This window comes from Pygocentrus nattereri, chromosome 15, assembly GCF_015220715.1.
Source record: "Pygocentrus nattereri isolate fPygNat1 chromosome 15, fPygNat1.pri, whole genome shotgun sequence".
NCBI lineage: Eukaryota > Metazoa > Chordata > Actinopteri > Characiformes > Serrasalmidae > Pygocentrus > Pygocentrus nattereri.
The window spans coordinates 5,873,229-5,885,446 of record NC_051225.1 but is presented as its reverse complement, the minus strand read 5'-3'; the positions used below and the strand labels follow the sequence as shown (position 1 = coordinate 5,885,446).

The following is a 12,218-nucleotide window of genomic DNA, read 5'->3' as shown; positions in this document are numbered from 1 at the left end:
ATGGAGAATGTGCTGTTTATGGTTCTAAACAGAACCTTTTAGAAAATGTTCTATATAACACAAAAAGGGTTCTGCTATTGTATACAAGCATGATATCATAACAATAGAAGAGCTCATTTTGGTGTGATATTAAACCATTTTCATGTATACAACACATTCTCCGTCAATCTGAATGATTTCATCATGCAAAGAACCATTTAAGCATGAAATGATTCTATGTAGATCTCATGGTTCTAAATAGAACCATTGCCTTTACTAAAGAACCCATGAAGAACTATTTAAGAGTGCATGGGTCAGTTCATCACTCTGGATGCATCTATCATTTCTACAGATGGTCGTCTATAGAACCTTTTTGAAAATGGTTTGATGTCAAGTTTGTAACAATAGAAGAACCCTTCTGTGTGCTATATAGAACCATTTTCAGAAAGGCTCTATACAGAACTGTCTAGATCACATTTATGCACATTCTCCATCAATCTGAAGAATGTTGTCATGATGCACAGAACCCTTTAATCATGCAAAGGGTTCTTTGAGTACTCATGGTTCCATATAGAACCATTTTCTTTAATAAAGAACCTCTGAAGTGGCATCTTTTTCTATAGTGTGTACAGCACCAAAATGTTTTTTTTTGTTGTTTTTACAGGCTTCATGTTGTAGCAATAGCAGATCCCTTTTTTGTTGCTATAAGGAACCCTTTTTCAAAAAGGTTCTATATAGGACCATCTACAGTACTTTCGCTATTAATCTGAAGAACCCTTCCATGAGGCAATGAACCATTTAATCAAGCAAAGGGTTCTTTGAGTGTTCATGGTTCCATATGTATGTTCTATATGTATGTATACCTTTTTAATCAGGCAAAGGGTTCTTTGAGTATTCATAATTCAACACAGAAGCATTTTCCTTACTAAAGAACCACTGAAGAACCATCGTTTTGTGCATGATTACTTATACTCAGGTACATCTGTGAGGGAAAAGATCTACTGTCCTCTCAGTCACACTGTAGTCAGCAGCACTGAGTTACTGTTTCCTTATTTGTGCTTGTTGTCGTTGTTTGAAGTGGTGACCGCGTCTGTAGTGCTTTGTAATGGTCACGCATCACAAAAAGAGAAGAACACAATCTGTCCTCCGTTTGAAGTTTCGGTTTCACTGCAGTTCCGTAAGTTACTCAGCACTTAAGTAGATTTCTGAGCTGCTACTTTTGTACTTCTGCTGAAGTTATTTTTAGAAAGGTACTTTACCTTCATCTGAATACTTCTGTGTGATTTTCAGGCTACTCTGCATTAGTTTGCTCCCCCATGGACCCTCACGGAGCAGGAACTATTTGGGTGGTGGGTCATTCTCAGCACTGCAGTGACACTGACATGGTGGAGGTGTGTTAGTGTGTGTTGCACTCGTCTGAGTGGATCAGACACAGCAGTGTTGCTGGAGTTTTTAAACACCTGTGTCAAAAACATCGTCCTGTGACCACTGATGAAGGACTAGAGGATGACCAACACAAACTGTGCAGCAGCAGATGAGCTGTCGCCTCTGACTTTACACCTACAAGGTGGACTCACAAGATAGGAGTGTCTAATAGTGAGTGGACAGAGTGTTTAAAAACTCCAGCAGCTGCTGTGTCTGATCCACTCGTACCAGCACAACACACACTAACACATCAGTGTTACTGCAGGGCTGAGAATGATCCATCACCCAAATAGTACCTGCTCTGTGAGGGTCTATGGGGGCCCTGACCACTGAAGAACAGGGTAACAGAGTATCAGAGAAACAGATGGACTACAGTCTGTAACTGTAGAACTACAAAGACCAGCTATACAGTAAGTGGAGCTGATAAGATGGAGCTTAGAGATACAATGAGCTTAGAAATAAGGAGGTGGTCATAAAGTTATACCTGATCTATCTATCTATCTATCTATCTATCTATCTATCTATCTATCTATCTATCTATCTAAGTCTATTCTGTGCAGTGTTTTCATCATCTTATCTGCCTACTGTATATTTCTTTTCATTCATTCTAAGAAATTAGATGAAGTTACTGAACGTACAAGTTTAAAGACACCCAGTGACGCTCATTTATAAACACAGTGAGGGGCTTCATGTGACTGCATACAAATACATAACTTCACAGGAGAAAGAAAAACATTATTAACTTTTAATGTAAGTTAATGTAAGACAACTTTTTATTTTATTTCATTCATTTTAGACCATTTCTATTGGTCTGTTCATCATGGAATGTTGTAAACAGCAGCTGACAAATTTGTAATATTATTTAAAAAACAGTACAACTTGCACATCTCTAGTTCTAATATACACAACATTAGGAAACATTAACACTCTCAGGCAAATTCCATGTTTTGTTGATGTACTAAGGGAAAGTATATTAACACGTCATCTTCAGGGACACAAACATGACATTTCTCTCCACATATTTGAGCCCAATTTCTTTAAGAGTTTAACATGTTGGACAAAATAAAACAACTGTGTGAAATGCACCATCATTTTTGTGTTGTTTTTTGTTTATATGAAGTTCAGTGAATAAACAATAACTGTGCCTTAAAATGTGCAGAAGTGTGTTCTCTGCCGAGGATGTTCACTTAGAAAAATCAACAAAGCATCACTCGACCAGGGGTGCCCAAACTTTTGCATATGACTGTGTTTGGGCTATGAGGCAAATATAACAGAAGTAAGCAGACAAGTACACTTCTATTACTTCTTGGCTACATTGGCGCAGAATTAAAGAATCTTCAGCTACCAAACACCGTCTTAGCAAACCGACTATGTTTAACAGGGAAAACTGTACAGACATGATTTTTTTTGCTGAAGCATTCCCTCAGAACCTCTATTCTCTATAGGATCTCTTGGAATTCCTGCACTCAGAATTTCAAAAGATGCCATGCGTCCAGATCGTTCTGAAGAGAAGAGCGAAACACAGCAGGGTTGCCAGTATTGTTCCTGCACACACCGGGCCGGTGAGAGAGAAATCCCCCACTGGAAGCTCCAGAGTCACTGAGTCAGGGACCTTCACAATAAGAACATTTGAGTTATTCCTGTAAATAAGGTGGGGTTTTAGAGCAGCATCCAAAGTACCATCAACATATTAAGCAATAGAAGATGAGAGGGAGTGTGTTATGGCGAAATAAGATCATGGCTGTGATTTGGTCGCCACAGATCATCACAGCTGGGATGTTATTGGTGATAACTCACTCCTGGAGTGTCTCTACTGCTTTAATACAACAGCTAAATAAATACAGTAAGAAATGAATAAACTGGAATAAACCGTTTAATGTTTTAATGTTCAGTTCCTTCCTCCTAATTATAGCTCCTTAAAAAGCAGCTTGGTGCTACGTCAGAGTAAAGAGCTCCGCCCACTCGCTGCTCAGCCGGCAGTTCGTTCTCCAGCTCCACACAGACCGACCGACAGTTTGGGAATTTAGTGTCGTCTCATCTTCAAAGTCTGACTGAATCGGCTGTCGGTCAAATGTGATCTTAAAAGTGTCCGTTTTCTGTTTGTGGCAGAGTAAGAAATAAAAACGTTCAAATGGCTCGAGCGTCTCCTACAGCTGTCAAAGTCGTTGCTTAGCAACGGCATCTTAGCGGAGTGATACAGTGTTTGCGAAAACCCTGTGATGTTATGGTGAAATATCAACACAGAACGCCTCTCAACCAATCAGCCTGCGTGGCCGAAATGATCTGTTGTACAAAACCATGTAAATAAGATACTAAATAATTAACATTCACACATCATCCCCTGAAAGGTTCTTTAGAGAAACGTGCTTTTCTGTGACAGTGGTCACCAACCCTGAATCTACACACTGAAGGTTCTTCAAAGGTCCTATATAGCACCTTAAACACACAAAGAACGATCTGCACGAGTATCGTGAAAGGGTTCTTCGGATTGATGGAGAGTGTGCTGTAGATGGTTCTATATGTATGTCTGTATATCTTTTTGAAAAGGGTTCTACGTAGCACCAAAACGAGTTCTTCTGTTGTAACAAGTTTGACATTGTAACCATCGAAGAACCCTTTTTGGTGCTATATTTGTGCTCTTTCAAAAACGTTCTATACAGAACCATCTACAGCACACGCTCCATCAATCTGAAGAACCCTTTCATGATGTAAAGAACCCTTGTAATCATGGAAAGGGTTCTCTGAACGTTCATGGTCCTATATAGAACAATGGTCTCTACTAAAGAACCCTTGAAGAACCATCTTTTGTGCACACTTACAAATGCTCGGGTTAGTGGGGGGTTGCTGAACAGGACAAAAGCACCACTTATGCTGATCTGAAATTTTAATACTATTAAGTGTTAGAAGTACACTCACCGGCCACTTTATTAGGTACAGTTGCTTGTTAACACAATTAGCTAATCAGCCAATCACACGGCCGCAACTCAGTGCATTTAGGCATGTAGAGGTGGTCAAGACGACTTGCTGAAGTGCAGACCGAGCATCAGAACGGGGAAGAAAGGGGATTTAAGGGACTTTGAACGTGGCGTGGTTGTTGGTGCCAGACGGGCTGGTCTGAGTATTTCAGAAACTGCTGATCTACTGGGATTTTCACACACAACCATCTCTAGGGTTTACAGAGAACGGTCCGAAAAAGAGGAAATATCCAGTGAGCGGTCAGTTGTGTGGAGGTCAGAGGAGAATGGGCAGGCTGGTTCCAGATGATAGAAAGGCAACAGTAACTCAAATAACCAACCAAAATCTCTGAGGAACGTTTCCAACACCTTGTTGAAAGTCTGCCACGAAGAATTAAGGCAGTTCTGAAGGCAAAAGGGGGTCCAACCTTTATTTTTCTAATAAAGTGGCCGGTGAGTTTAAATCTGCAAGTTTGCTATTACCTGCAGTCCTTGGATCTCCAACCATGAGCACACACTCTGGTTCTGCACTGTGCAGGGGGCCTCAACCACTCTGTGAGGTAGACCGGATGGCAGTGTTTCACCTGCATCAGAGAGCAGAAATATTAATGTGTGCATTTAAAATGCAGTGGACAGTGGCGGTGACGGGAACCAGGGGTCACAATGTCTACAAGGTCATTTTATGTACTATGCAAAATGACCAGTCAACCTACACGTCTTCTGAGTTTTATGGTACAGAGCCCCTGAAAGGTTGTGGTGTATTTTGTGTGTGTGTGTGTGTGTGTGTGTGTGTGTGTGTGTGTGTGTGAAAGGGACAAAAATCTGGTGCACATCAGATACTATCAGGTGAACAACAAATACTACCAAGTGAGCACCATATACTATGTGGTAAGCACCCAATACTATCAAGTGAGCACCCCATAGTCTCAAATGAGCACCAGATACTATCAAGCCAACACCAGATGCTATGTTATGAGCACCAGATACTATCAGGTAAGCACCCAATACTATCAAGTGAGCACCAGATACTATGTGGTGAGCACCAGATACTATTAAAATACACCACAGGGGCTCTGCAGAGTTTTGCAGCATAAACATAACCACTTCATGTAATAGCTTTCGTACGGGAGCTTTTAGAGGCATTAAACTCTCGTCTGGTTCCTATCACCACCAACGTGAACAATTGTGAGTGCGAGTTTCTCATTTCACAACAAATCACCATTTATGTACAAATTCCCTTTTAAAGCCTTATACACCCACAGCTTTCCGGACGAAGCAGGAGCCTCGGCCCCTCGATGTACACTCGTTCCCATCCACCTGAACTGGACGGCCTGTGGTACCGGCCATGGACAGGAACAACTGCCTGTAGAAGCCCAGGGAGTCCATCTGCTGGGCTGAGATAGACCAGTGCAGAAAAACCAGAGGACATATGGGCTGGGTCTTCAAGACTAACGGCTGAATCCAGAAGTACCTGTCGCAAATATACATGTCTTTTTGATAGGCATGTCAACTTAGTTCATTAATAATTAATAATAAGCTGCTTAAAAATTTTGGCATTTTTTTCAGACATCCCCAGAGTCTGGGAGTACGAAGCCCACAAGGGGCCGTGGTTAAAAAAAAGCAAAAGTTAATAACATTGCATTCCCTCGCACGTTTTGCATTACGATGCAAACGGTTTGCATTCGCTTGCAAAAGCTGTGCATTGCTGAGGCTCAGAGATGGAGCAGCTCTTTCAATTTTATGTTGATCTTGGATTGAAATATAAAGTCACAGTGTCGCTTCTCAAAATCAAACAACATTCTGCAATTAGTGACTCAAAGTGAAACTGAGACCGAGTGTCCTCGTACAGTAAAAGCCATATTTACAGAGACGGCAGAGAACAACCGCTGAATAAACTAAGCTCCAATGTAGCCGATGTCATCGGGCACCTCTGGCCCTACGTTTGCTTGCTGTCTGACAAGTATATATTTTGTGAGGGAGTGCAGAGCCTTTGCAAGGGAACACATTTTTTGCAGGAGAACGTAATGCGATTAACTTTTTTTTTAACCACTGCCCCTTAGGGGCTCCGTCGGGGAGAGGACTGTCATGGTCTGTAGGGATATATTCATCACTAACATAAAGGAGTAGTTCACTAAAAAAATCAAACTTTTACAATTTCCCGCATCACCCCAAAAGTAGCTCATCAACCAAGACATGTTTGGCATCTAAAGTTTGCTTCTTTAGTGTTTAGGCTAACGTAGCTAATAACTATTGGAAGCCTATGCCACCCAAATTATTTGGGGGTGACACAGACTTGCCTTATTTTAGTCCTGTAACTTAAACTAAAGAGGCAAACTTATACAGACCGCTAATGTATCTTGGCTGATCAGCTACATTCGAGGTGAGGTGAGCAGGAAAATTATGCAATTTTTAGTGAATGATTGAAATAATTCAAACGGAATTCATTACCAAGTACAGAGTGACTGTGTTGTAATTGTGTGTGGTTTCGAATGTAATAACACAGCATATCATATTGATCTATGTATACTAGAAAAAAACTATTAAAAGGAAAAGAAAGGCTATTAGATTATGTCACCTGTAATCCAGTGTCCTCCCTCAAAGATGCAAGCTGATACTGATCCATGTAAACTCCGCTGGGCAATCTCTGAATCACTAGAGCCTTTATAGCTTGAGGCGTAGGATCGTGGTGAACTTCATACAGGAGCTCTCTGAAGGCCACAACAGGTTTCACTTATACAGCTGAAATATCCGAGTATGTCTCACACGTTAAAAACGTACCAATGTCACTTGTGAAGAACCCTTTAATGATGTAAAGAACCCTTTTAATCATGGAACGGGTTCTCTGAACATGCACATGCAGATCAGTGCAAATGGCTATGCTAATTTGAAATACTTGTTAACATTTTCCCAAGAAAAACAGTTTATTTACATTATAGTTTTCTTACATATTTGACATATTCTTGCTCATAAAAAACATTTTCCCATCTCAGTAATCACATTTATTTCTTGCGCCAAATAACACAGAATTACAACTGCATTATACTGAACTTGCGTCAGAGCAGTAAACGCAAAAGTAAATGACATGATTTTTCTGTAAATATTGGGGAAAAAAATATTTTGAAGAACAAAATCCTACGGAGCCCCGCTGATGACATCCTGTATGAATAAAAATAATGCGTGGCCACGCCTTATTAACGCGTGGGAACGGGTTCCTAATGCGTGGCCGCAACTTAGTAAGGCGTGGGAATGAGATGATTAAGTCATGGCCATGACTTAGTAAGGCGTGGGAACGAAATCACGGCTTACTAACTTCTGGCCACGCATTAGGATCTCGTTCCCACGCTTTACTAAGGCGTGGCCACAACTTAATTATATCATTCCTACACCTTAATAAGTCGGGCCTAGCATTATTTTTATATATACACAGGATGTCACCAGTAGGGCTCCATAAAATCACAATCAACTTTCTTTCTGCTGTGGCTTAGACAGTTAGACAGGACCTAATTACAGGTGGGCAATATGAAGATATTTTATCTTTATCATGATAAATTTTGTTACGGTGATCAACAAAATACTTCACTCAGCATGTCATAAATATTGTTTGTACTTAAAGAAAGCAAAGCAACAGCATTAAAAAGCATAAATAGTCCTGTTTAACTGGATTTAGTTCAGCGCAGTACATGAAATGTTGAATAAAAATGATGGCACCCAGAGTTTTGGACGACTACGGAAGTCCAGAGAGGCCATTAGGTAGTATTAATTTTCTGGATTGGTATTTTGAGATAACAAGTGTTGTTATCCAAAAATGACAAGTTACCTATCCTGTTATCTCGAGATAACAAAAGTTGTCTTAAGATAACGGGTTAATTATCTTGTGATCTCAAGATAGTTATTATCTTGAGATAACGAGTTGTCTTGTTATTTCGAGATAACAAATTGGTTACCTTGAAATAATGAGTTCTTTATCTTGTTATCTCGAGATAACAATCCCGAAAGTGACAGCAACAGCCCATGGCCTCTCCGGGCTTCCGTGATTAAACGCAGCTTTCCTGATGTGACCCACAACAAACACTAACACACCAGCACCACGTCAGTGTCACCTAATAATACCTGCTCTGTGGTGGTCCTGAGCTTTGAACAGGGTGAAAGGGGGTAACAGAGTATCAGAGAAACAGATGGACTACAGTCTGTAACTGTAGAACTACAAAGTGCAGCTGTACAGTAAGTTATGTGGTTTTAATATCACGGCTTATTTTTGTATATATAGCGTTTACAGCACCTTCTCACTAAATGGCTCACATGCGTGACACCTTTATGTCCACCTGAGTCTTAACTGCTTTACACAGCACTTAAATGAGCATTAAATTATAAGCTGCACTTATATTTTATTGTATTGCACTGTGTATTGTAGTATATTGTACTGTATTTTATGGTATTGCACAGTGTATTGTAGTATATTGTACTGTATTTTATGGTATTGAACAGTGTATTGTAGTATATTGTATTTTATGGTATTGAACAGTGTATTGTAGTATATTGTACTGTATTTTATGGTATTGCACAGTGTATTGTAGTATATTGTATTTTATTGTATTGCACTGTGTATTGTAGTATATTGTACTGTATTTGTATTGTATTACACTGTGTATTGTAGTATATTGTACTGTATTTGTATTGTATTACACTGTGTATTGTAGTATATTGTACTGTATTTGTATTGTATTGCACTGTGTATTGTAGTATATTGTATTTTATTGTATTGCACTGTGTATTGTAGTATATTGTATTTTATTTTATTGTGTATTGTAGTATATTGTACTGTATTGTATGGTATTGCACTGTGTATTGTAGTATATTGTATTTTATGGTATTGCACTGTGTATTGTACTGTATTTTATGGTATTGCACTGTGTATTGTAGTATATTGTATTTTATTGTATTGCACTGTGTATTGTAGTATATTGTACTGTATTTTATGGTATTGCACTGTGTATTGTAGTATATTGTATTTTATTTTATTGTGTATTGTAGTATATTGTACTGTATTTTATGGTATTGCACTGTGTATTGTTGTATATTGTATTTTATGGTATTGCACTGTGTATTGTAGTATATTGTACTGTATTTTATGGTATTGCACTGTGTATTGTAGTATATTGTATTTTATTGTATTGCACTGTGTATTGTAGTATATTGTACTGTATTTTATGGTATTGCACTGTGTATTGTAGTATATTGTATTCTATTGTATTGCACTGTGTATTGTAGTATATTGTACTGTATTTGTATTGTATTACACTGTGTATTGTAGTATATTGTACTGTATTTGTATTGTATTGCACTGTGTATTGTAGTATATTGTACTGTATTTGTATTGTATTGCACTGTGTATTGTAGTATATTGTACTGTATTTGTATTGTATTACACTGTGTATTGTAGTATATTGTATTTTATTGTATTGCACTGTGTATTGTAGTATATTGTATTTTATTGTATTGTATTGCACTGTGTATTGTAGTATATTGTATTTTATTGTATTGCACTGTGTATTGTAGTATATTGTACTGTATTTTATGCTATTGCACTGTGTATTGTAGTATATTGTATTTTATTGTATTGCATTGCAATGTGTATTGTAGTATATTGTACTGTATTTTATGCTATTGCACTGTGTATTGTAGTATATTGTACTGTATTTTATGCTATTGCACTGTGTATTGTAGTATATTGTATTTTATTGTATTGTATTGCACTGTGTATTGTAGTATATTGTATTTTATTGTATTGCACTGTGTATTGTAGTATATTGTACTGTATTTTATTGTATTGCACTGTGTATTGTAGTATATTGTATTTTATTGTATTGCACTGTGTATTGTAGTATATTGTATTTTATTGTATTGTATTGCACTGTGTATTGTAGTATATTGTATTTTATTGTATTGCACTGTGTATTGTAGTATATTGTACTGTATTTTATGCTATTGCACTGTGTATTGTAGTATATTGTATTTTATTGTATTGCATTGCAATGTGTATTGTAGTATATTGTACTGTATTTTATGCTATTGCACTGTGTATTGTAGTATATTGTACTGTATTTTATGCTATTGCACTGTGTATTGTAGTATATTGTATTTTATTGTATTGTATTGCACTGTGTATTGTAGTATATTGTATTTTATTGTATTGCACTGTGTATTGTAGTATATTGTATTTTATTGTATTGTATTGCACTGTGTATTGTAGTATATTGTATTTTATGGTATTGCACTGTGTATTGTAGTATATTGTATTTTATTGTATTGTATTGCACTGTGTATTGTAGTATATTGTATTTTATGGTATTGCACTGTGTATTGTAGTATATTGTATTTTATTGTATTGCACTGTGTATTGTAGTATATTGTACTGTATTTTATGCTATTGCACTGTGTATTGTAGTATATTGTATTTTATTGTATTGCATTGCAATGTGTATTGTAGTATATTGTATTTTATTGTATTGTATTGCACTGTGTATTGTAGTATATTGTACTGTATTTTATGCTATTGCACTGTGTATTGTAGTATATTGTACTGTATTTTATGCTATTGCACTGTGTATTGTAGTATATTGTATTTTATTGTATTGTATTGCACTGTGTATTGTAGTATATTGTATTTTATTGTATTGCACTGTGTATTGTAGTATATTGTATTTTATTGTATTGTATTGCACTGTGTATTGTAGTATATTGTATTTTATGGTATTGCACTGTGTATTGTAGTATATTGTATTTTATTGTATTGTATTGCACTGTGTATTGTAGTATATTGTATTTTATGGTATTGCACTGTGTATTGTAGTATATTGTATTTTATTGTATTGCACTGTGTATTGTAGTATATTGTACTGTATTTTATGCTATTGCACTGTGTATTGTAGTATATTGTATTTTATTGTATTGCATTGCAATGTGTATTGTAGTATATTGTATTTTATTGTATTGTATTGCACTGTGTATTGTAGTATATTGTACTGTATTTTATGCTATTGCACTGTGTATTGTAGTATATTGTACTGTATTTTATGCTATTGCACTGTGTATTGTAGTATATTGTATTTTATTGTATTGTATTGCACTGTGTATTGTAGTATATTGTATTTTATTGTATTGCACTGTGTATTGTAGTATATTGTATTTTATTGTATTGTATTGTATTGAATGGCACAGAGTTCTGCGTTTATCTCTGTTCCTTTTTCTCTCAGTATCTACAGTGACAGTGTTTCTAGCAGTATCTGAGCTCAGGACTGGCTTTCTCTCTAACCTATTGGTAACTAGCAAAGATACTTTCTCTAGATAGACAGAGCACTTCTTGTAAGTCGCTCTGGATACGAGCGTCTGCTAAATGCTGTAAATGTAAATGTAAACTGCTTAGATTTGGACCCGTTGCCTGTGCGTGGCTACCGTGGGGCAGATTGCTACCTGTGGAATCCTCGTTTGGCAACGTCCACTGACATGTCCACGGATTCAAACCATGCAGATGCAGGACCACAAATGACCTCATCTGAAAGAAAGAAACACAGAGCAGAAGCTTCGGCGATGAGAGAACTCGGACAGCAGCTCGGTTCACCGAGCCAGCTGATCAGCTAACGGCAGAGAGCGAGACAGAGCCGATTTCAGCGCTAGATTCGTCCTGTTTCCTATGTTTAAGAATCTCTGGAGAATCTCGTTACCTTTCTGTGATGCTTCGCAGGGGGTTAAACGGAACACACTGAGTGCAAAGTGTAAAAGCAGCATGCTAAACTCATCCCGTGGCACTGTTTACACTCGGCTGTTCGTTTCCGTATCCAGCCTGACCGGCGAGGCAGACAG

At 37.5% G+C, this 12,218-nt stretch overlaps 1 protein-coding gene across 1 annotated transcript; it reads right to left on the bottom strand.

The window, feature by feature from the left end:
- Nucleotides 1–2,425: 2,425 nt before the first annotated feature.
- On the bottom strand, nt 2,426–12,212 carry pigx (phosphatidylinositol glycan anchor biosynthesis, class X). The gene is made up of 6 exons (XM_017693276.2): nt 12,080–12,212; nt 11,829–11,910; nt 6,934–7,066; nt 5,619–5,829; nt 4,842–4,942; nt 2,426–3,016 (listed from the first exon to the last, which is right to left on the bottom strand). The coding sequence occupies exons 1-6, from the start codon at nt 12,141–12,143 to the stop codon at nt 2,879–2,881; spliced, it is 729 nt and encodes a 242-aa protein (XP_017548765.1). The 5' UTR covers nt 12,144–12,212; the 3' UTR covers nt 2,426–2,878.
- Nucleotides 12,213–12,218: the final 6 nt, after the last annotated feature.